General features: G+C 36.4%; 2 protein-coding genes across 2 annotated transcripts in view; one reads left to right on the top strand and one right to left on the bottom strand.

The window, feature by feature from the left end:
- LOC128995583 (uncharacterized) overlaps positions 1–7,204 on the bottom strand; it is a 43,029-nt gene extending 35,825 nt beyond the window's left edge. The window contains exon 1 of the mRNA XM_054420600.1: positions 7,198–7,204. Within this exon, the coding sequence (XP_054276575.1) occupies positions 7,198–7,204 (7 nt within the window). The remainder of the gene's footprint in view (positions 1–7,197) is intronic.
- Positions 7,205–13,214: 6,010 nt separating this feature from the next.
- On the top strand, positions 13,215–26,493 carry LOC128994723 (mitochondrial fission regulator 1-like). The gene is made up of 4 exons (XM_054419461.1): positions 13,215–13,827; positions 17,320–17,426; positions 17,985–18,136; positions 25,631–26,493. The coding sequence occupies exons 1-4, from the start codon at positions 13,756–13,758 to the stop codon at positions 26,005–26,007; spliced, it is 708 nt and encodes a 235-aa protein (XP_054275436.1). The 5' UTR covers positions 13,215–13,755; the 3' UTR covers positions 26,008–26,493.
- Positions 26,494–26,888: the final 395 nt, after the last annotated feature.

The following is a 26,888-nucleotide window of genomic DNA, read 5'->3' as shown; positions in this document are numbered from 1 at the left end:
CTTAATATCTCTGATGAGCATGAAAATAAAAATTTCAAATTTGGCTCAGATATAGGTAGTACTAAGTAAGGGTATTATCCTGTAATAATTTTATTTTGGGGACCCAACTGGTTTCAAAGTTATGAAATATTGAAAAGTAGTGCTCCTACACCATCTTTGTTGTGCCTCTTACACCTAGGTGTGTATTCCAAATCATCAAAGTTTCAAGTTGTGGACTTACATAGGGTTTGAAATAAAAATTTTCAAAATCTTAAAATTTTCAAAATTTCAAAAGTTTGATTCTTAATATCTCTGATGAGCATGAAAATAAAAATTTCAAATTTGGCTCAGATATAGGTAGTACTAAGTAAGGGTATTATCCTGTAATAATTTTATTTTGGGGACCCAACTGGTTTCAAAGTTATGAAATATTGAAAAGTAGTGCTCCTACACCATCTTTGTTGTGCCTCTTACACCATTGCAGGCATTTTTTCTGTGTGCAGTATAAAAAAATGCCTCGCGGCTTGTATTTTAGTACCTTGTGACTAAATATTTCAGTAAAAAAATTGTTATATGTTACTGTATCGCAAAGGCCACCTTTAAATCCAGGCCGCAGTCTGGTAGAATTTGCTTTGTCGCAAGTAGTGTTGGTTTAGTGCCAGACGTCCCGTAAGATAACATGGCAGACTTGTGTATTATTCATTTAAATTTAAATTCATGAACATAAAAGTATTAAAAGAAAATAAAACACATAGAATTGAAAACCAAAACAATATTAATTTAAAATCTAAGTCTATACTTTTAATAAAGTGGTGTCAATATTTTCCGATGGTGTAGGAGGCACTACAAAGAGCGAAGTCACTTATAGAGTCTACAATGTACCATTGACAACCAAAAATTTAAATGCTAAGGATATGTTTAACTTTCGAAAAGAACTTATAGGTTTTCAATACTTTTATGTAGAGAGTTTTTTTTTTTTTTTTTTTTTTTTTGTCCTAGGACGCTAGGCACGAGCCTGGGATTGTTTTTCACATTACTTCAGGCTAGACCTAGGGGTTGCGGCATTATCACTTAGATAAAATCCATTGGTGACTTGGCGGGGATCGAACCCGGGACCTCACGGACCGAAGTCCCGCGCTCTAGCCACTACACCAGCTCGCTCCCCTTTTTATGTAGACAGTGAAGAAGTAGCAAAAAATGATTTAGAACTTCAATTTTGATTCTAAGGTACGTCTACCAATTCCCTGAACACAAAACCTTTCACAGATTTGTACCAGTGGCAGACAACAAAGTAGAGTGTTGTAAAAAAAATACTTAAAATCTATTATTAAAATATAACATTATTAAAAAATACATTGATAGTGTATTATAATATAATATTATGCTTCCTACGCTATTACACATACTGTATAATGCTTATTTTAGTACTTTTCAATATTTCATAACTTTGAAACCAGTTGGGTCTACAAAATAAAATTATTACAGGATAATACCCTTACTTAGTACCTACTATATCTGAGCCAAATTTGAAATTTGTATTTTCATGCCCATCAGAGATATTAAGCATCAAACTTTTGAAATTTTGAAAATGTTAAGATTTCAAAATTTTTTATTTCAAACTCTATGTTAGTCCACAACTTGAAACTTTGATAATTTGGAATACACACCTATAACTATCAGATAAAAAATAACACACACATAGTCAATTGCCTTAAATTGTTAAAAATCAGTTTTCTTAACATCGTTACCGGTACGTTAAACTTTAAACAGGTACCACCTAGGTACAGACCTAGATATTTAGTTTTAAAAACATAACTATATTAGGCCTACCATATTAAAGTTTAGATCTTTCTGAAGAGATTGGTTTTTACTTTAATGTTCTAGGATTAGCAGAACCAGAGATATTCAATTTAACGCAGAGCTCTGAAATCGCTGAAAACGGGCATTCGAGTATCAAAAAAATGGCCGTCATACAGTAGAAAAATAAAATAAAAATAAAACAAGTTGTATTTTTGTAGGCCCTACTAATGATGTACTTTCAAGGATAAAAATATGAACAAATTAAATACCCCCGCCGCAGCAAACCTGCCGACTAAGCGAATTTCCTTGTCTGAATTGATTTTCAGTTAAATATATTTTAATAACATTAGGTTTAACGAGTACCTAGGTTTGCTGCTACAAGGAAACTAATTAAGTGTGTTTTTGAGTAAAATATTGATAGCTTAGTACAAAATAAATAAATTTGCCAAGTTTGATCAAAATATATCCATAAACAAGCAAACTACAACATTTGACAATATTCTCCATAAGAATAACATAGGAATTTTAAATTTACAATTTTTTTAATTTTCTCCGTTACTAATAATCGAAGAAAAATACTTTTATATAGCCTACAAAATTATTTGTTTTTTAAGCTCTTTAAAAAGGTCTAAAGAGAAATCGGGAAATTTTGTGTTTTGAGGGTCAAAAGTGAGAAAAACCAATTTTTACCCCATAAAACCCCCCGTAAAGCCCCGTTCCCATGGTCCGATCGTGCTGGTTCGCGAACTCATTCAAGTTTATCCCGCTTTACACCTTTAAATCAAATTTCATCAAAATCGGGCAAAAATTACTCAAGTTATCGCGTTCACGGACGTATATATATCTAATATATAAAATTCTCGTGTCACAGTGTTTGTCTGCAAACTCCTCCGGAACGACTTCACCGATCGTTATGTAATTTGGTGTGTAAATTCGGTAGGTATGCGAATCGGACGTAAACTATTTCCCGTTTCGAAATTCTTAAAAGGGCTCCGCCCCAGTGGCTCTGGAGTTTCCCATGTTAACCTTATGAGAAATGGAATTAATGAATCTTAACAGCTGTTTCAATTAAACAAGTTGGTTCTGTTCTATGATGTTCAATAGCATTAAAGTTACAAGGATTACCAACAGGGTGCAGCACTTTTATTTCTTTTACATTTATGACAACAGCTAATTTGCAACCAAAAGGTGAGTGAGCGTAGCGAACGAACTTCAACCTGGAGGCGAGTTAGCGTAGCGAACGAGCTAACCTGAAGGCAAGTGAGCGCAGCGAACGAGCTCCAACCTGAAGGCGAGTGAGCGCAGCGATCGAGCTCCAACCTAAAGGTGAGTGAGCGTAGCGAACGAGCTCCAACTCAAAGGTGAGTGAGCGTAGCGAACGAACTTCAACCAGGACGTGATTGAGCGATGCGAACAAGATCATCTTGAAAATTAAACGTAACGGTACTTTCTTTCCATCGGTCTGTCTTAGGGGAAACCTATAACTTAGGCGATACGAAGTTTGCCGGGTCAGCTAGTATATATATATATATATATATAAGTCTATATATATATATATATATATATACATATATACAAATTTGAACGAATGGTGTTTTTGGCCTCTGGGGACATCAAAATGAAAAAGTAAATCGGTCCCGGGTCTAGGTCTTACCGTGCCACCTACGGTAATAGCTACTTCCCTATAGGGAAATTCGCTAAAATCTTGAAGCCAACCAATTAATTTATTTCTGGACCACTTGATATGGATTGACCCTTTATTGACCTGGAAGTAACCTCCGGGTGCACCCTCTCCCATTTTGAAAACCAATTCGCCCTCTGAAAGGTTAACACTGTGCTGCATTTCTTGAGCAATCATTGAAAGAGACGATTTGCAAACTATGGAAATATAGGAAAGTCATAGAACACCACCAAGTAGAAGAATTAGAAATAATAGTGTTTTAAAGAATTTACAATCGTTAATATGGACAACCTAATACGGCTATGAGTGGTTAACATTTGTATAAAACACTCAAAAACAAGATCAGCTTTTGAAAAATGATAAGATATTTACCTACAAGAAATGTTGACTAAATCAAACTGTTATTTACATCATGACTGAGTATTTCCATTTAATCTTTGAGTCAACTGTTTTAAAGTCATCGGAAATTATACACGTGATAGAGGAGATGTTCACGGATACCACAGTATCAATATAGTATCACAGGAACGATTTGGCGTCTTCCAAGGGTCAGAAAAATGACGTAGTGCTCGCGCTAAAACCTATTGAGGGGGATATTACAGATCAATAGACACGCGACAGTTGATACCACTGTATACACGTGATAGGATATGTTCACGTAGAGGAACCACAGTATCAATATAGTATCTCAGGAACGATTTTGGCGTCTTCCAAGGGGCAGAAAAGTGACAAAGCGGTCGCACTAAATCTATTGATGGCGATAACTTACTACGGGTCACTAAGACAGACGACAGTACCACTAAGCTACATAATTGACGTTATACCAACACACATTATACCAACATTTATCTTAAATTAATACAATGATCTTATTGCATACAGTAGTCGTAAACAAAGAAATTGAACGCATTGCAGTAATGACAGTTAGCTCAACTCAGTCAAACATTGAAATAACCTATAAAACATAGTGACTGGAACAGGGTCACAACGCCATTTCCCTGCCATGGCATTGAAGCTGTTTAACAAGCTGCCGGAGAACTTGAGAAACCTTGAGACCAAGAAGTTTGAGAGAAAAATTAAAGACCAACTTGCTCAGTCGGCCTATTTCTCCATCAAGGATTTCCTTGAGGATAATCTAGCGAGTAACTGACTCAAAACCCTGCTTCACCCGCCAAGTTTGTGAGTTGACATAGGCCTATTTGTATATAGGCCTAGCCTAATACACATTTTTTTTTAATATGACAAGAACATTTGATTTTGCTATTTGATCTAAAATTAAGAAAACTGACACAGTTAATTCAGTAAACCTGGTCAAAAACGAAGGGATGGTATTAAGGTATTAAGGGCACAATAAAACAGATTCCTGAAACACAAACGTTCGTCACACGCAAAGGCGCGCGCACTACTGGTGAGTAAGCTCGCACGCACAGTCGCGCACACTATTTATTGGGGAGTTATTGGCAGATTCACATCAATTTTTAGGCGTAACTTAGGCTTAGCATAAGTTAGAGCTTACTTACGGTATTTTAATAGTTGAAAATGGTGCTGGCCTGATTTATAACTTTGATAACTTATGCCTAGAAATTAACTAAGTTACCTTTAACTTAAATTAAGTTACTAGGCTTCTCGAAGTGAATAAGCTATCAAATAAAATACTCCTATTCCTATCGATCTAAGCAAAATATGTTGGGTTAGGCTTTAGAAGCCTAGGCCTTTTTAACCCTCCGAGTGTCATGCGTCGCTGCAGCGACTCACGAACACTGTTTACGGCAAAGGCTCTATGACTGACTGAATCGGATTGAACTGGATCAAGTTAGGTATCGTTCTTTTCCTTAAGCTTTCTCCAGAGGTCTGTCTCAGCGCTGTATGTTCTCTGAGCCGATCGTAATTGTAGCAGACAGCTGACGTGCCTAATTGTAAACAGGTTAGTTAACCTCGGACCGATGACTGATGTGTTTTATTACGTTTAATTGTTTTAGTGTTAAAAATCAAAAGTAGTGATATAGGCTACGTAGTGCATTATAAGAAGATTTAAGTGATTTTGAAGGGCTGGTTGATGATCCTGAAGAAGTAGGTAGTGATATTGATGTAAATTATCAGCCAGATTCCTAGCTATGGTTAGGCTATGCATTCTTAGCTAAACGCAATGTACTGAAATCTGTTTTTCACTCATAGGCCTAACTTATTTATTTGATAACTTACCTCACTATATGATTATATATTTGTAATCCTCATAAAATTTAGAACAAAGTGGCTATTTTCAAATATTTATAGGCCTATAATTTATACAATTTCATTGAGCGCAAACTTATTTTTTTTTTTATTTTCCAAAATATATTTTTTTTACCTAAAAAATTTTTTTTTAACAAATGTTCTTTATGTTTTATATATAATATTGAAGCCCATGATTTTCCAAACAAAATGGTATATAGAACAGTATAATTAACATTGTTTTTAAGCTACTCAGATCCGTTTTAATAAAACCTTGCAAATGAGCTAAAAATAGGCAGACATTAAGGCCAAAACAAGGGACACTCGGAGGGTTAAGTTAACTTTATTTCAAAGTGATAGGCTAAGTTGCCTAGGCAGACTTAAGTTAAGTTAAGCCAACCATAAGTAAGTTTAATCTTTAGGCCTAGTAAGTGCAACATGCACCGAGATAAGTTACTTATTGTCATTTAAGTTAGCCTAATAATTATAAAAGATGCAGTCATTCAATACAGAACTGTATCCCTAAGCCTAGGTTTAGGTAGGCTAACTTATTATTACTTAGTCTATTATTTATTATTAGTTCTGAAAGCGGTAATTCTGAGCAATTACTTGGTCAACCCCAATTTTTTTCATATTTTACTACGGTCATCAGGAGGTTCTCAGAAAGCAAGAAACATATAATTTAAGCCCCGCAAGGTTAAGTTAGGTTAGGTTAGGTTAGGTTAAGTTAGGTTATTAATTAACCTAACCTAACGTAACCTAACGTAACGGTACTGTTACAATTGGCCTTAGAGATGTATTTGAGACTAAAAAAACATAATAAGTTAGGTTAGGTTAGGTTAGGTTAGGTTAAGTTAGGTTATTAATTAACTCAGTAATCGCCGGGAGGATTGTCGGAGGAACCACTAGCCATAGCCATAACGGTACTGTCACAACTGGCCTTCCGCGCGTCTCCCGCAAGCCACTGTTATCGCTTAAACTTTGAACCTTCTTATCGCTCGGCAACCTGTAATATGGCCTTGCGGGCCTTGAATTATATGTTTCTTGCTTTCTGAGAACCTCCTGATGACCGTAGTAAAGTATAAAAAAAATTGGGGTTGACCAAGTAATTGCTCAGAATTACCCTGAAAGCAATTGGTAGCACATACCGGTAGGCCTTAAATCTGAATTAATTTTCTATAGGCCTAGGCCTATGCTCTGATAAATTCAAGGTTTAAAAAATAGCCTAACTTATGCTGAAGTATTTTACACCATTTAAGTTATCCAAACAAAACAGTCAGCAGCTAACTTAAAATGTAAAAATAAGTCTCATTTGGTTAGCCCTAGGACTAAGTAGGGCTAGCCTTATAGGCTATAGCTATAGGCCTAGACTTAATCCTTTTGCCTAGGCCTCAACCTTTATTTACCGCCATTAACATAAAGGAGATGTTGATTTCAACATTCAGATTTGCGTTTAAATAATTTAAGTTTGGATGATTTAAGCTTATAATTCAAATTCTAAACAAAATAAAACCATCAAAACTCACCATCCATCAGAGATGTATGTTCAAGATCCTGATATCGACATTTCCCTGGTAAACACAATAAAACTGCTGTTTGGATATTTTAAACCGCCGAATGTCGCTTTAAAAGCTTACAATGGGCAAACAAAATTACATCCTAGGGACAAAGCCACCATTACTGACGTTAATAGAAACATTCTCATACAAAACGCAAAACAATTTAAGCTCAATTGCGACTTAATAACTAAACAGAAATCCTTTTAGAGGGACAAACATTATTCCCATATTGAAACATCACCTCGCGCTAAATACTACGCTGTTCATAACTACATTTAATTCTGTGCCTTGGTCTAAGACGCAAAATATTTAATTGATCATAGTTAAATTTTTAAGGCACAACACACATTATTAACAAACAATAATATCAAGAATCTAAAACCATTTTTATTGTTGCATTGGTTTTTATAATTCATTTGTGTATCATAAATTACTACAGAGTACAGCTTGACTATCTTTGCAATGCATTAGCCCTGTGAAGGAGAGGGAGAGCAGAGGATATTTTTTCGTCTGTTATTTCTCCCACCTCCGCACCTCAACGACTTTTGGGTCATATCTACACAAGAGGAAGACCAAAAATCGGTAGAACGCGCCAAAACTTTAGTATATATTATGGTTAGTACTGTACCGGGGGACCGAGCCTGCGCCTTGCTCGGTTGTGTTGTAGTTAATTGGGGTTGTTTAAACGTTTTAAAACAAACATTTATCATATTTCCGAAAAACATTTTTATTACAAACCTGAGACAGACATTTTATCTCAATTTTATAGCCCCGCATTTGAACGCTAAAATAATAAAAACTCTGTTATGTAAAAGCATGCACATAACAAAAATAAAATAGGTAATTTTTTATAATTTGCACAGAATTTTTCTTCCCGCTAGTCACTGAAACCCATTATTGTTCGACTATTTTTCTCTAAAGTTAGCAGATAAAAATATTATACAAAATAAATCATATAAGTTTAAAAATGGCTTGTGACAATTTTTCACTACAACTTCTAAAAAAATTGAGATTCTGTCTGTTTTTTTTTGTCATTGGGATTTAGCCAGTATTTATTTCTGGTTCAATGTAGTCAACATTATTCACAAAAGTGTTTTTTTAAACATTTTATTTAATTTACAATCTGTTTAACACAAATAGAACAATAAGCAAATATGATAAAACTAGCTGTACCCGCGATAATAATCCGTTTGAAAAAGAAATAATCTATTATCATACATGTGACCTAAGCCCTCAGGGCTCGCACCGTTTCTGGCATTTAGATTCTTTAAATGAGCTACACCGCATCCCGGTCAAGGTCGAGCTTCTTGGTGCGGAGAATACCCTGGATGTAATGTGACACACAGGTCCAATTGTCCTCACCCTCCGTCATCATCGGTATGACCGTGTCCACCGACAACAGTCCTACCACAGACAATATAATATACATTAAAGTATTATATTGTCTGTGGTCCTACTAACTGTTGAGCCTCCAGGCGGGGCCTTTCCCAACGCTGGCAGTGGAAAAATGTATGCTCCACGTCATCGAGAATGCCTGGGCAGAATATGCAATCGGGTGACGCGGCTTTGCCCATCCTGAACAGGTACGACCGGAAAAGGCCGTGTCCCATCAGAAATTGGGTGAGGTAGAAGTCCACCTCTCCGTATCACCGATTAACCCAAGGTTAAGGCTTGCTGTATCAGTTGCCTGGTCCAGCGTCCCCGTGTCTCCTGTTCCCAGCCCTCCTGCCACAGCTGGTAGGTGCGGGTGCGTTCCTCTGTTCGAGCCTCGTCCTCCCCACGGCGCCGGTAAATTGTCTTTCTCTCTGCCGCCAAAAGTTTGACGGGGATGACTCCAGCCAAGATGCATGGAGTAAAAGAGGTGGGCCAGACAGAGCGGACTGCGCGCGATGACGTCACTGCAGTCCCGGCCGCGGCTGCCTCGCCGCTAGATACATGCTAACGCACAAACCTTACTTTTTCAGACACGATTTAAGCTGGTTTGGAGGAGGTATTTCCCGTTATGACACAAATATCTTTGTGTACTAAATAATGATTTTTATGATTTTGAACTAACATGAATTGTGGACAGTTTGACAATAGTAAATAACCAATCAGGCCTGTATGTTGCATAGAAAGCGATGAAATGCGGGCGTCTACCGATTCCGTTGGAATAATAATTACACTTTAGAATATTTTTTGAATAAGATATAACACTCCCCTTTTTCAGGTTAGTTAATAAAATATATGTTTTAGCACTAGGTAAAAAAGTTGCCTGTTTAAAAGTTACTTCAACTGCTTTTTGGTGTTAGTTATAAATGAAACGCCATCATTTTTCATTTTTAATTTCTTCTTTTTCTATTTAGTGTTAAACTTTTTTGGGTTTGTTGATACAAAAAAACAACAACTAATTATATAATATTTTATATGAGAATCATAAATGTTGCTTACAAATAAAAGTCAACACGATACTGTATTACTATTTTACAGGAATTAAATAGACCACAAAAATCTGTTTGGATAAATGGCATTGACCAAAGAATACTCTCAGAGAATACTAATGATTTTCCCCGAGGAAAGCTTGGTTCACAGGTACTTTTAAAGAAAAAATATTAATTACGTATGTATATACATATATTTCATTTTAGACTTTATTATTTTCGTGTTAAGAGGATTTTCTCTTTTATGTAAGTGCACGTTTGTTCGGTATTTTTACACGAGTTTACTTTCTGAAAACTTTACTTTACTGAGATAAAAATTGCTAGGTATGCGGTTTGCTCTAGCTATATATAATGACAGTTACCTATTTTAAGACTAAAACTCAATCCGACATAAGAGTCATATTTTATTCGAAAATATATATACTTTATACTTTAATACTTTCTTATGAAATGGCGACCATACAATGTAGGTATTTTAAGCCAAGTATGAATGGAGATGAGTGTAGGATGAGTGGCGCGATCTTGTAGTCTTGTTAGTGACTAAGGCCGACATTCCTTAGACACAGCTGTTAATTAATAGCCCAAACAGCTAATGGTAACTAAGGGACCTACAGTTTATAGTGGAATCCGAACCACATTTTTTCCTTGGTATATACGAATTGGTCTAATTATCAGGATAGTACTGCGGATAGTCGTAATACTCACCAGTGCGGACGTTAATCCACACCAGGGAGTATCCCATCCACAGTGCATACCTATAAATATCCACAATCCGTGACCTCCTAGTAGCTGGATTACAGGACGACGCCACCCGTCCCAGTCTTTATACGGTTTGTCTTTATTGAAAGGTGAAAAAGAAACGATTTTTCGATTTCAAACATTTTTATATTTGTTTATTTTGAAGATGTTTAAAGGAATTAATTTAATGATTATTGGGTTTGGGGAATGTTAAAAATCCGTGAGCCCTGAATCAAACTTGTGTCTACTGAACACAGTATTATCGCAGTGATGCGGAGGAATGTTCTACAAAACGAAAGTTCAGAAAACTTTACCGGGGAAACAAAAAAATTGTGCAATCTGTGTTGTAACAATAAAACACCGCAATGTAGGCTAAATGAAAATTGAGAGTTTGGAAAAGGAATTTTTAAAATTGAAAATTAAATATTTAAAATGCTTTGATATGAATAAATGACCCTGTGAAGAAAGTTAAGACATTAAGCCACGCCTTAAAGTTAATTGTTTACCTCTAGACCGTCTTGAGCTATTTGCTCAAAGAAGAATAGTAGAGTCTAATGATATTGAAGTTTTTTAAACAGGCAAAAACAAATGAACGGCAACGAAAAATAAAAAATAATCAACTAAGAAACGTCATCGTCAGCACTAAATTTAAGAGTAAGTAAAAGATTTCAAGAACTCTAATAACGCAATGTGTTTATATCTGATTGCATGTCCAATGGTGAGAGATACACTTTGTAAATAAAGTGTTTTTATTTAAAATGTGTTTTCTTTCCATTCATACAAATTTAAATCTCCATTCCTAATTACACTAATCTAATGATGATTGTACATTACTAAAAGCTACTTTTATTTGGTATATCTGTATGGTGAAAAATGTTTGTTTGATTTTATTAATACAGTAATTTAAAAATACTTAGGGTATCTAATTAAGTTACTAATATATTCATGAACCAGTTAAGTAGGCTATCCTAAAAATATATACATCATAAAATTAGATGCTATTTACCGGATCAGAGTAGATCCTTAGTGATATAACAACAATAATTGCAGAAATGGACATCAATTTAATTAACAATTGCTCTAATATTTTAGTAGTAATATAATAAGGAATAACATATTAATATATTGAAAACCAAGCAAAACCAATTTTAACAATTGCGTAGTACAAACTGGCGTAAACAACGCAACATAACATCTAAAAACGTTGTGTACGGGCTGTGAGTAGCGGCTCGAGGACTGCAGTGACGTCACTGCCTCAGTCCGATGGGCGAGGGGGGAAGAGGGGCGCGCTCTGTCTGGCCCACCTCTTTTACTTCATGCATCTTGGACTCCAGCAACCACCACGACGGCGGGCTCGGACACTGTTCGGTAGGCAGATGCTACCCTCAGTGCTGCCTAACCCTGCACTCGGGCGAGCCACATCCTGTATGCCTCCTTATTTGTCTGTTCATACCTCCGCACCGTATGAGTACAGACTGGACCGAAGACATTAACAGCCTTCTACGACTGGACCGAGGCCGTCCGACATTGGGCATCAATTGGCTAAGAGAAGAAACCACCCTAGCGGCCTTGTCCGCTGTACGGAAGATCTGATCACGCCAGTCAAGCTTGATGTCTACCATGACCCCAAGATACTCGGCAGAACGAACGGTTTGAACCTCGACGGCTCCCACCCTCAACGGCACGATGGTGTCAATCCGTTTTTTGTCAAAATCACGATCTCGGTTTTGCTCAAAGCAAGCGAGAGACCGTGGTCTGCCATCCATGCGTTTATGGTACGCATAACTCGGTTTAGCTTTAGCTGAGTCAGCGAGCCAGCTCAACGCTGCGTGCCAGCTATCAAAGCTGCAAAGTCGTCTGCGTACCCAACCAAAACAGTTTCATCAGGCATTTCAGACCTCAGAAGGCTGTCATCAGCGACGTCCCAGAGGTCTGGGCCGAGTAGCCAAAGTACGCCTACTGGTGTATGTAAAAACATTAGTTATTAATAAAGACACTAATTTTAAAGTGGGTTTCCTTTAAAAGAGCTGCCATAAAAATCAATTATACTCATCCACGCGAGACAATTTTTTCTTTTAATTAATAACGATTATTGTTAACCAACTTGTAAGACAAACTCACTATAAATTAACGATTGAGGGCCATGCTATAATGAAAATAACAATACTTGTTATTTTTTCACATGCTTTTAAACCGTTATCCTACACTCATCCCCATTCATACTTGGCTTAAAATACCTACCTTGTATGGTCACCATTTCATCGAAAAGTATTAAGTATTAAGTTAAACGGTTAAACATTATGAACTTTTTTATTGTGACATTCCTGTGCATTTTAAATCATCTTCGGGGAACCTATGCCTAAATTATCTATGTATTTTTAAATATAGGAATAGCAGTGCTGTCCAGGCTGACAGTGGTGGCGCCTTGACAGCGACCCTCGATATTGAAGGTATCACCACAGAAAACATACTACGGTTATAGTAGTATGTTTCTGTGGTATCACAGGGCTCTTTGTGTGTTTGAATATTGTTTCAGTTTTTCTGCTTGAGGTTATTAGGTCCCAGTCTCACGCAACTTAAGCCATAATAATACATAACCATATTGGTAGATTTTGAATAATAACAAGTAGAATAAACTTAGCATGTTTGTTACATCAAATATGGTATATAATCTTGGATCTAGTATTCTTTATATTCGTTCAGTCTTGGTTTGTGCTCAAACTCATTCCCCGTGATACTATGCGCCATGCGGCGATGTAAAAAAATATGGAGGGAGTGGGATGAGATTGAAACGAGAGTTTGGTTTGGTTTGTTTTTGTTTGTTTGGGGTTTGCTTGCATTGTTTGGATTCATTCCATTGTCGTCCACGGGCCACGCACATTTATAAAACTAAATCTAAAAGTTTTTGTAAAAAAAACATTTGTTTTTTAGTAGCGTTAGGGTAGGGGTAGGCCTAGTGAATCTTGGTTAATTTTGGAATTTTGATTGTCTTTCTTTATTTAACTTTAAAATAAAAGCTCCTAGTTGCTCTCCTCAAGGGGCAGGTTGCCTTAGGTATTTCGCGTGGTTTAAGTTGTTAGGATTAGGTATAGGACTTTTGACTTGCGTGTTTTGGCTTGTGGTTAAGTGGTTTGCTCTTGATGGTTTCTACCAGTTAACCAGGAGTTTCTACCAGTCTAAATTTCAGGAATTTTAAATATAGGCATCCGCATAGGCTAAGACTTTGAGATTTTGTCCTTGAAGTTATAATGTTTTTCATTCATTTAAGTTATCTTAACAAGGAAAGCCCTACAGTACTTTGGTTATCGCAAATTTAATTTAGCAATTGATTCAAGTTTTAAAACCTCCCTTGTCTACTAAGTTAAGAATGGAATGCGAAGCTGTCATCGTTGCCCTTGGCATTTATTTCATGGGGGATGCCTTGTACTTTTTAAAGAAGGTAGGCCTAGGTCTAATTTCTTTTTATAAACTTTTATAAGCTCGTTAAGGCCTTACTCATCTGTTAATAAGTTAAGTGCAGTGCTCGTTTTGTGACGGGGCTGCACTTTACTTTAGGTCCTACACTCATTTGAATGAAAATATCGATCGATATACCGTATCGATTAATTGATTGTTTCATTCAATATATCGTTTGGTTAGTTATGTAAGGTTAACCTAACCTAACTAACCAAATGATATATCGCATGAAACAATCGAATACTCAATCGATATTTTCATTCGAATGAGTGGAGAACCTAACTTTAAGTAAAGTGCAGCCTGTGACGGGTAGGCCTAAGTTATGTGGCAGTAACTTACTTCTTTCGAAAAGATAAAAATATTGGCTTAAATAGGTACTTTTTTGTCTTAATCAGGTTACCTACAGTTGTTCCGGCACTTCATTTTTTACAAATCGAGCACTAAATAACTTAAGGGGAGTACAACGTCCCTAAGTTCTTACCGCACGTGTTAAATTGACAAACTTTAGGTAACTTAGGCTACCTACAACTCTTAGAATAAGTTACCATAGCCTAAGTAGCCTACTTACCGTACTTAACTTATCACAATGAAACTTTGCATGCTTGTTTAACTTATTATAGTCTATTTAACAACTGGTGGTATAAACTATAATAGGCTTAATATCTTACTCGTTACAGTTACCTACTATCTCTTTAACTCCTCTATCCAAAAAGGAATTTTCCCACACGTACCTACTAAAAGTTGGTCATATAGTCCCAATCCTTAAGAGTGGAAATCCCTCAGATGTGATCAACTACAGGCCAATCAGTATACTGCTGTCAATCGGAAATGTGTTTGAGATGCTGGTTTTGTCAAGATTCAAGCCATTTCTAAGGCCGCTTATTAGCCACAGTCAGCATGGGTTCACTATTCCAAAGTCTACAGTTACCAACCTCCTACTTTTTGAAAATTTTATCCTATCAGCCATGAAAAATGGTAGACAAATGGATGTCGCCTTCGTTGGTTTTGCGAAAGCATTTGATAAAGTGGACCATGGTATACTCATTGCTAAATTCGAAGCCTATGGAGTTTTTGGGCCACTCCTTAACTGGATGAGGGACTACCTTACAGGACGCCGCCTGTGTGTTAAACTGCCTCACTCCAAGTCGCTAGAATTTTTCCAGACTTCAGGGGTCCCACAAGGCTCTCTACTTGGTCCATACTTGTTCATTGCGTTCATCAATGACCTTGTCGATGTACTGAAGGTGGACACACTGCTCTTTGCCGACGACGTTAAGATCTTTACAGAGGTGTCAAGTTATGAGGATTCTATGCACTTGCAGACTGGCCTTACATCCATTAATGAGTGGTGCATTTCCAACAACATGTCCCTGAATATTGCCAAGTGCTCAATCATGACATTCGGTAGATTACGAGAACCGACCACTTTCAGTATGCGATAGATGGTCAGTTTAAAGGGGGTGGAGGTTGTTCAGCATGTAAATTATTCCTGCGGCTACTGGGCTCAAGAATCGGTTACACTTACCGAGCCACTCCTGTTGTTGATTTGGAAAAACGCTTCGGTTTACTTCCCCTCAACCAAAGATGTCATCACTTCGACCTCGTTGCCCTGCACAAGATTGTGAATGGTTTTCTCGACTGTCCCGAGCTGCTTAGTAGCATTGATTTCGTCACGCCCAGAGGAACCAGATCTAGAACTATCTTCAGGAGAAAATACCACTCCACCTACTACACTTACCATGCTGGACTATTACGTCTCCTGAGGATTGGAAGTGATGCTGCATCTCATCTAGACTTCTTTAATGAGTCGATTGCATCCTTCAAGCACAAAGTTCTTGCAAATTACACCTTATATCAGTATTAAATGTCAATGTATTGTTAGGTATCCCATTTCACTGTATTAGTTATTATCATAGTTCCTAGCTCTATCATACGTCCATCACATGTAGGCCTACTGTTTGCTTTTTGTTTTGTCTTCTTACCACAGTATTATTTATCACGTTATTTATATCATTTATATTTATTGTTATATTTCCTAGGTTAGTCTCACTTGTCTCTGTTATGTACATATTTCTTAGACTTAAACTTTTACTATTTATTCAATTACCGAATGTCTTGTATTATTTATGTCTTGTTACTCCTAGGTATAAGTAGTTTTTTTTTACTGTCTAAGAGCTTGCATGCATCCCTATTGTATTGTTCATCAGTTTTGCATTGTTACTTAGTTTTAGTATTTAGTCATGATGAGTATCTCACTATATTGTAATTCTTATTGTAAATTGGTGAAATCCATTGGCAATAAATAAATAAATAAAATAAATAAATAAATAAGTTGTTGAAACGAGTCTCAGCGGTCAAAGATTTGGGGGTTACTTTTGTAGAGGATTTTACCTTCGACAACCACATTGACGATATATGTAGCAAACCGGCTTCTGGGATTTCTCTTTCGATCGACCCGTGGACTAAGCAACACTTGGGCGCTTAGGACTCTGTTCTGCTCTCTTGCTCGCCAGCTGCTCGAAAATGCCTGCCCAGTTTGGTCTCCTCATTTAATTGGCTAGATAAGCCAGCTTGAGAGCATCCAGAGGAAGTTTTTGAGATTGGTTGGAGTTTGCTAGGATCTACAGTATCGGGATGTGCCTGTGGCTCAAATGCAGGAAAACCTAAATCTCCAGGATCTTCGGGCGAGGCGCTGTGCATCTGATATGGTCTTCCTCTAAGCTCGTAACCAGGTTGATTGATTGTCCTGCCTTGCTGTCTGAAGTAGACATTCATGTTCCATCTGGTACAAGATCCCAGGACCTATTCGGAAGGAGGCACTATGCATGTGGATAGGCCTACTTGAATCTTTAATTTAACAGGTTAAGTTAATTGACTGTTTCCCCATAACTTAGAAAATCCAATAATATATTTATAATGGTTTAAATACCTGTATTCAGAAATCTAAACTGCTGCTTGTGGCAACTAGTTTTGGTTCAGCTAGGAACCATCTTCAGGCCATACAAGGTTTGGTTATTTATCTCCGTATATTAAGGTCGTAATTTAAAATATAGGCTAAGTATATAAAACACACACGAACACGCACATTGATTGACAAACATTTAACATTTAAAAACTACCAAGTTTAAGTTACTCGGGGACATGAGACAGGTGACGGGTCCAGGTGGAAGTTGTAGCTCGAACTTATATTTTAAAAGAGGACCTTCATATATGGAGGAAAATAACGACACCATGTACGGCCTGAAGATGGTTCCTGGCTGAACCGAAACTATAGTTGCCATAAGCAGCAGTTTGGATTACTGAATGTAGGTATTTAAACATATTCAAACGTAATCCGTAATACTTGGGCTAATTGTTCTATGACAAGGATTATAGGCCTTTTACAATTAACTACCGGTACTGTAGTGTAGTATAATATTTTGTTAATTTTTAACAACTATATTTTAAATCCCTGTCAAATTGTTTTTCTTTCCAGTGTTCCTGCTATCTTCACCAAGCCTGTGTTGATCACTTCAACAGAAAGCGCAAATCTACAATTGTACGGAAAATCGGAAACTATAGCACTTGGATTAAAGCTCCTAGGTGCGTATTTTTATTAAAATACGAGTGTTAAGTGTAACTTAGCTTTGTTACTACTAAGATCACCAGTTTCATTAGTCAGGACCATTTTTATAAAAAGCCCAATGATCGAGGACAGCTGGTCCAGTTTCAAACCATAAAAGGCTATGGTTTAGGGTACAACTTTTCTCAGAATCCAACCGGAAACCTATTGATCACTAGGCGAGCACTATAACCACTCAGATAACCAGCTATTTACCACTTATAGAAGTAATTGGTTTAGAAGTTCAGTAACTTTTTTAACCCTTTGCGGTCGAATGGCGAATATAGGTCACTGTCCGGCCTTTTTCGGACTGCTCAAAAATGACAACCTTTACTCACAAAAAAATTAAAAAATCAAAAAAGGTTTATCTTTGAGGTCGGCATGGTGATATGCCGCCGGACACCATTTTCCCGACGGCTTGAATGGCGACCTATAATTGCCGGAAAATGAAAAAAAATCGACTTCAAAGGGTTAATCTACTAAGGTGTATTCTGCTTTAAAGAATAATTGGATATGTCATAATTATTGCATTATTTCAGATGCAATGTGTCAATTGAGCGGGTCACGAGCTCTGTGCAGTTAGAGAATCGAATTGAGGAATTAGAAAAAGAACTACTTCAGTTGCAGCTGCAAGTTAGCAATATTTTACTCAAGAAAGACTCAAAAGAAACCAAATACAGCAACAACGATGGTAAGAGAACGTTATTCAATTTTAAACTTTCCTAACTAGCTGACCCGTGTGAAGCATTCCTCCTGTATCCTTCTCAAATCCCATTTAATTGAAATACATAAAACAAAGTTAATACTGCATAGTGCGTCGTTGATTTAGGTATGGGTCCTTATTTCAGGAATAGATGTTGGTTTACATTTTTTGATGAGTTTCAAAACATAATGTTAAGTTATTTTATTTAAATGTTTACAGGACCTCTTTGAACACTATGTTTGAAGTGATGTAATGGTCAAATACGATTATGTTGATAGCTTTGTTTTTACACTGACAACACCTCCAAATCAATTTGTGAAAAACAGGATATGGCACGTACATTCCTTCTTTCGTCAGCTTCTCTTCATGTGCCTTATTTTTAGCGAATTTCTCTGTAACGACCCAAAACCTGTCAAGGGGTAAAAATCTAATTTTAAAAGTCTCATTTAAAGTTATTATAATTTTTTATACGTTCGGGGTAACCCGTGCTCGCGTCGAAGGTGCATGGCGAGTATCCTCGATCTAGGAGTCGTTGGAATGTGGCCCCAGCAGAATGGAGGCCAAATGGCATAACGGTGAACTGGTAAACACCAAGTCCAGGCACTGTAAAAGCAGTGATTGGCCTACTAGTCTCCGAGAGATGAACTTGCCATTAGCCCTGCTTCAAGTTGAGTGTTCTGATAAACTTTTTCTCTAAGATAAAATTTATTATCCGGAGCAAAGGATATGCCTCACGAACAGAGGCTTTGTTTACTCCTCGTAAATCTGCACAAGGCCGCAGCCCACCGGAAGATTTTTTTTACCATCACGATATTAGAACTCTAGGGGCTATTTGCAGGCTCGATAACCCCGTCCGTAAGCATAGTCTCGACTTACCTCTTGGGTACGATCGCTGTTTCACCGGTTCGGCTCCCTCCTTCAGAGTTATCACGTGCTCTTAAAAGGTGGATTTTGCTTTTGCTGCTGACCTTCTCGAAGAGCGCGAGTTTGTTGGCTAGAAACGTCTCTAGTCGCACGCTCTGGTCATTCGACAGCCTGATCACTGCAGCTACGTCGTTGGCGGGTCTGGAACATTCTCCAGGACTGCGTTCTACAGTGAGTTCAAATCGAGGTCGTTAATTTGTGTTATTCCTAAAACTAAATCACAAGTCAATCCCGCCACATGTAACGCGTCCCATTCGTATTCGAGTCCGCCGAATAATCCGCAAACTCGTTATCCAGTCGTGATGGAAGACAGCATGCCATTCGCCATTCTTATACCAACATTGCTGTCTACAGGCAGAACCCATCGGGATTGTAATAACATTGCAAGACGGTCACCAATGAGGCTGACCATGGCACCGGTATCCACGAGGGCCCTAAACGGTTGACTGAATATTTCCACGGTTACAAAGGGTCTTGTATCGGGGGAAACAACATCATGATTGGTCGAAACGGAGAAATCCTTTATTCGTTGGAGCCACACGCTCCATTCTTGGGGGGTTGTGATCCGGACCGGGATTTGGACTCAGCCATCAAAATTACAGTTTGTAGTATTAATAAACAATTCAGCGAAAAATAGGGCCGTCATTTGCTCTTATGTGATTCGAGCTGCAACTTTTCACTGTCTGAAGTTGTACGTTCTCGATGTGAGTGCATGGATGAGACGTTGGAGTCTAAGATAAGGTCCTATTGTATGAAGGTTGTTGCTGTGAAGCAATTCATGTCCACGCAGGTGGCAAAAAGACTTAGCCCTCTCTGCGTAAAATATGGCTTTGTAGCGTTATGTAGACAAAGTTACATAAGAAACATACTGAAGGTTTTTCCAGATCCTTAAGAACCAGAACCTCTAATCAAGTATGAAGCTTGAATTTTATTTCGAACTGGATTGAGTATCTGTAATGGCTTTTTGCTCCTCAACTCATATCCATTTAAGCCGTTTTTCTGCTGGCCTGTTCCTCTTGGATGTTATGAGGCTAGTTGTGATTTGTCCCTCGATAATAACTGGCTAAGGCTAATGGAAAAGCTTTGCAGTTTCTAACGTGCTAATGAAAATTTGCTTCTGGTTGCTGCAGCATGAAGCTGTACTCCTGTTCGGGTATGTTTTATCAACTGAACTCTTCGCCAAATGTGTCTTTGAAGGTGCCCCACAGTTATGGTATGTTGGAGTTACCAGTTGGAGTTTATTTGCAACTTCGCACATCCAACCGTCCAAAGGTCCTCTAAAGACTTGAGCTTCTAATGTGGAGAGTACTAATGTAGTACCCGCAGATAATATCGTTTGATATCTGTTGGATTGACGGTGAATTGTGGTTCAAAATATATTAAGTGTTATTCTAGCAGATGTCTCATTGACCGTTGGACCACAGGAGGTGTTCAGAGAGAAAGTAAATTGGTTGTCAGTGATAAAGTAAAAATACCCCCGCCGCAGCAAACCTGCAGACTTAGCGAATTTCCATTTGCCTGATTGGATTTACACTAAAATGTCTCCTTAAAAATATCACATTTCTTCCCTATTTCAATAGAATCAGTTTAACAAGTACTTAGGTTTGCTGCAACAGGGAGGATTAAAAAGTGTTTTTTGTTGTAAAATGTGAATACTGTAGTTTAGTAAGAAATGAATGTATTTTCCAAATTTGATCAAAATATGTTCATAAATAAGCAAACTACAACAGTTGACTTATTGTCCATAAGAATTACATGGGAATTTTAAATTTAAATTTTTTTTGAATTTTCTCCATAACCACCAGGCGCATCATAACGATTCAATATAGCCTACTAAATTATTTGTTTTTTAAGCTTTACAAAATGGTTTGGAAAAAAATTGTGAAATTTTGTGTTTTTAGGGTAAAAAATGTGAAAACACTTTTTTTACCCCATAAAACCCCCAAAAACCCCCGTTCCCATAGTTTGATCATGCTGGTTCGCAAACTTGTTTGAATAAATGTAGGTTTACACTTTTAGACCAAATTTAATCAAAATCGGATCATTTTTGCTCGAGTTATCGTGCTAACGGACGCACATATATATATATTACATTTATAATATTAGTAGGATATATATATATTTATTTATATTTACATATACATATATATATATACTAGCAGAGTACCCGTCCTTTGTACGGGGTTGGCATATAAGTAAAATGCTTATTGCAGTTATACTCAAGCTTTGCGTTTGCAATGGAGGAGGACAAAGTTTGATAAAATTTGTTTCTTTAAATTGACATTATACTAATGGTATTTACGCATCTAAAAAAAAATAAATTGTTACAAATTCACAAATTATTTATGACATAAACATAACTGTAAACAATCCTACTTTGTCAGTTCTCATTGCGTATCACAGTTTTTTGTTGCTGCTTGCTTAGTTTAAATTACTGTAGCTGTCTACATAAATGCAAAAAAATTGTAGTGCTGCACCCTGTTGGTAAATCTTATAACTTTTTAATGCTTTTGTATATCATAGAACCAACTTTCTTAGTTGAAACAGCTGACTAAATTCTTTGAATACTCATAAGGTTAACCTGGGGAACCACAGAGTCACACTGGGGCGGAGCCCGAAAGGATTTTTGAGATAAGAATATACCTATATGTTAATCGGGAATGTGAGCTATCATTATGCCAAATTTCAGCCCAATCTGTCCTGTGGTTTATGCGTGATTGAACTTCAAACAAATAAACAAACATACAAACACAAACTTTCACATTTATAATATTAGTAAGATAAGATATATATATATATATATACTAGCTGAGTACCCGTCCTTCGTACGGGGTTGGTATACAATGCTTATTGTAGTTAAATACTCGTGCTTTGAATTAGCAATGAGAGAGGACACGTTTTGAGAAAATTTGGTTTACTATAATCTACCGTATACTATAGTATATAGACCATCTACCATAGCCATAATGTTCTACCACTTAACCTAAAAAATAGAAAGAAGTAAAGTTCTCATACTCAGGTTTTTGTTGCTGCTTGGTTCAAATTAGTCATAAATGTATAAAGAACTAATAGTGCAGCACCCTGTTGGTAAACCGTATAACCTTTTCATGCTATTGAATATCATAGAAACAAATTGTGTAGTTGAAACAGCTGGCAAAATTATTTAATTCCTTTTAAATATGAATACTCATAAGGTTAACATGGGAAACTCCAGAGCCGCTGGGGCAGAGCCCGAAAGGATTTTTAAGGTAAGAATATGTCTATATGTTAATCGGGAATGTGAGCTATCATCATACCAAATTTCAACACAATCCGACGAGTATTTAATGCGTGATTGAACTTCAAACAAACAAACAAAGAAACACACAAACTTTTACATTTATAATGAATGATACTAGCTGAACCCGGCAGACGTTGTCTTGCCTTTGACTATTTATAATTTAAGTACTCAAGTACTGTAACATTTAATTGTCTTATTGTATATGAAGTGCTTATAACTAAATTAAAATACGTACGACAACTAATGAAACACATATAGTACAAAGGATAACCGATTCTTTATTATTGCTCTTATATTAATGCTAGTGGGAAGACAATATTTTTGGTCTTTCTATTCGGCTCAATCACGTCCTAGTTGAAGTTTGTTCGCTACGCTCACTCACCTTTAGGTTGGAGCTCGTTCGCTGCGCTCACTTACCTTCAGGTTAGCTCGTTCACTACGCTAACTCGCCTCCAGGTTGCAGTTCGTTCGCTATGCTCACTCACCTTTTGGTTGCAAATTAGCTGTCGTCATAAATGTAAAAGAAATAATAGTGCTGCACCCTGTTGGTAATCCTTGTAACTTTAATGCTATTGAACATCATAGAACAGAACCAACTTGTTTAATTGAAACAGCTGTTAAGATTCATTAATTCCATTACTCATAAGGTTAACATGGGAAACTCCAGAGCCACTGGGGCGGAGCCGATTGGCCGGATCACGAAATTGATGGTGTATAAACCTATTCCATGAAATTCTACACGTATGTACCAAGTTTCGTGGCAATCGGTTCAGCGGTGTCTGAGTTTATCACTGCCAAATATATATATATATATATATATATATATATATATGTATACAAACATCCTCTTTTATACTTATAAGATGAATTTGAACGGATGGTTTTTTTGGCCTCTAGGGACCTCAAAACGAACAAGTAAATCGGTCCCGGTTCCAGGTCTTACCATGAGTACTACGGTAATAGCTTATTCCCTATATGGAAAATTCGATAAATTTAAGTAGGCCTACAGTAAAAGATTTTGGAAAGAATCTATAAATCAAAGGTTTTGTTGAAAATCTAATTCACCTTAGGCCTATAAATAAATCAGCTGATCAAATAACTTAAATCAACATTTTGCATCTACATATTGACTGCAGTCAATACCCCGTTTATGGATAGTATATTAATTTCATAATTTAATTTCAATTCAAAATGTTGATTTAAGTTATTTGATCAGCTAATAAACTATTATATTTTAAATGTTTAACCCTTTAGAGGTTACTTACTTTTCTTCTGAGTATTTGTATTTTAGTAGCCTATTAAATATGTGTTTTTGCTGGTCGGTTGGGATTAAATGTATAAACAGTTCCTCAGTGCTTTACAGTGCCTAGGAACTGACTCGACCTCATTTCACTCTTCAAAATCTTCCCCACAATCCCTTACTTTCAGAATGTTAAGCTTCGCATAACACAGATGCTGCCATCGTCCATCACCTGTTCACCTCTCTCGCCCAGAGTTTGGTTCTGTGTGTCACATCTCGTGTTTTGTTTTCTGTTATGTATTTATTTATTAAAATACATCACATAAAACCTAAGGAGTGCTTAATACATACAAAGAGGGAACAGGTAAAATCTTAATTTTTTTAAAAAAATTTCTATTAGATGTTCTTGGACTAACTCGTGTGATAACTCTTATAATTCTCTTTTTTATTTTAAATATTATTTTACTATCTTTGGCATTTCCAAAGAACTCAATACCATAGCTGATGTTAGAATGCACGCTTGCAAAGTATACCATTATCTACGTTTTTGCATCGTATTATTTTAGAAAGCACTAAAGTAACTACTTAATATGGTGTTATGTTACACTTATTTATTATGCTATTATTTACTTATGTTGTTATTTACTTACTTACTAATATGTTATTATTTACTTTCCACAGTCTAATTTAGTATTTAATTAGTGTTTAGTTCATGCTCATCTCATTAATCTGAACTTAACTCTACGTATACACTGATTGTCTATGTTTACATTACTAGATTAGAAAAAATTCTGTACGGGTCATTGCTCGTATTTTAAAATTAAAATCACCATAAAAACTCCCCAAAACTATATAATAACTGTTTGAGTGAAGATTAAAAACTATAGTTCACTATGAATAGCCTATTATGATATATTTTTTAATTCTTCTGTATTTTGATTCTTTGTTTTCTTACTCATATTTCCTATAAAATTAATTACTTCTTGTGTTTAGTTTATCTAGAAATTTTATTTTCCAGCTTATGAAGGGCTAAGAAATAATATTATTTGAACACATGCCCAATTTTATTAAATGTTCACCTGTTATATTGAGATGGCTTTTTAATGGTTTGAAACTGGCCTCTGCTGTCTGTGATTGAGCTTACAATAAATGGTTTAAAGAGACAACTGCTCTTTGTAACAAATCTAAAAGCTACACAAGGCATCTCCTTCAATCTACACTCATCCATCATTCATTCATATTTTGGTTAAAAAAAAAATACATCCCAGGAGTGTTTCAAACTCATTGCAGTAATATTTTTTTTGCCAATAGAATTTTTATGTTTATTATAAGAACACCCTTTTATTATAAGGGTGGTGAAAACCTAGTCTTATTAACATCTAATGTCGACCTTTTTTAATAAAGCATTAATTTGAAGTCCAATGACAAATAATATCATTAGGATTACAAGCGGAGTGAATGTTCAGATTTGATACTCTACTAGTGGTTTATAGTAAACTAGACGTGGGCATAATGTAAATTAAATGTAAGTTTTAAACAGCCTTGGTTATTTGTTTATTTAGGTATAAAAATGGTTTATGTTACCTTTTTGTGTCAAACGATCTGTGTGTAGTTAGCATCAACTACAGCTGTTTCATGCCCTCTAGGGCACATCTTTAAGTTGTCAGAAGAACGTTAGATAAGCGCATTCATCTGTACATGTTATCTTTTTGGGTAGATGTTCTTTAAATCTAGTGGCGAAAGAACAAGCAGTTTGGCCGATGTAAAGTTCGAGCAATCATTCTGTTTGATTTGTAGGTGCCTGTGTTGTTTACTTGATCAGAAGGCGTCTTTTCTATTCTTTAAGCATTCAAGATAATTTGTTGGATGTTTTGTATGCAACTTGTACATCGTTCTTTGCCATTTCTTTTCTCAAAGTGTTATTTGGCTACATAGGGATTAATTTATTTCCTTTCATCTTAAAAAGTTTAGAGCGTAATATGTAGCTGCCTATGGGATACAGTTTCAGACTTACATTAACAAGTTTTATTTGTTTCAGATGACATTGTGACATCTACAAGTTTGTCCCTCCCTCCTCCCCCACCCCCACTTCCTCCCCCACCCCCACCTCTTCCTCCAACTGGACTTCTTTGCAATATAACACCTCTAGTCAAGACTGTACCAAAAAGTGCCAATGTCGTGAAAGACTCTACATCCACGATCATCGAAGAGTTGTCCAAGAGGCCTCCCAAGCTCCGTCATGTGGAACGGTCTCCAGGGGGACGACCTGTGCGTGTCACCCCTGCCTCCAATGACCCAGCAGACGTACTAGCCGCTGTGCTTAGGAAGCGGTTCGAAGCGATTCATGGGGAAAAGCGAGAATACTACATGCCATCGCCAGAAGGTTCAACCAAAACAATGATAACTGGACATTGACTTGACTTGGCATTTTATTTCATGTTTACAGTTGAATGTTTTTATGTTGATTTTTGAATTTTATTTTATTGTAATTTCAGACTGGAAGTTTTACTGAACAGGTTGGTTAATGTATAAAGAATGTTTGTAAACAGAGATACAGTATCTTAAATCTAGTTTGTTTAGTGAAACAAAAATCTTAGATTTGAGTTTTTCCAGTTGTGTTTTCAATATGTATTTTTTGAATGGCTCAGTAATGTTGAATGGTATCAAACAAAAAAGTACATTTATTTGTAATTTATTTTTGTTGCATCAAGACTGTTTTAAGTCATAATTTACTCCAACCTTATCTTTCTTTAATTAAGTCCTGACTTCATTTCCTTGAACTTAACTTGTTAAATTTTTGATTTTTTTTTCAAATTGAGGCTAGGTATCTAATAGATTAACATATTTTGTCTCTGTTATTTTTTATCATGTTAAACCAAGAAATACAGGTGTTTATAACAACATTGAATTTTTTTCACCAAACGGTATGTGTATTTAAAATGAGTATTTAATTCTGACCCTTAAGCATTTCTTAATTCACCTAAGTTTTCTGCCTCATATTGGCACAGACATTTTTAAAAGTTAAGTAGGTTCACAATTTTTACTAACTCATAGTTATAATTTTACTGAGTCATGCTCATAGATGAGTATTATCACTTTAAGCTCCAAAACCTGGTATGCCAGACTCGAGATTAAGATAACCTTACTACTATTTATGAGTATATCGCAATAAAAAATAAAATACCATATTTAGTTGTAAGTTTATAACAACTGTGCTTGGACTTGGAAGAGACGTGAGGGTGAGGTAGTCTCTCCAGCCAGAAGACAGTTCTGTAGATTAAGGGTTCGAATTCTGT

Source organism: Macrosteles quadrilineatus, unplaced genomic scaffold (genome assembly GCF_028750875.1).
Source record: "Macrosteles quadrilineatus isolate MER2022 unplaced genomic scaffold, UCM_ALF_1.0 Scaffold_5__1_contigs__length_97177068, whole genome shotgun sequence".
Classification (NCBI taxonomy): domain Eukaryota; kingdom Metazoa; phylum Arthropoda; class Insecta; order Hemiptera; family Cicadellidae; genus Macrosteles; species Macrosteles quadrilineatus.
The sequence above is the reverse complement of the archived record's forward strand: the minus strand, read 5'-3'. Positions and strand labels throughout refer to the sequence as shown.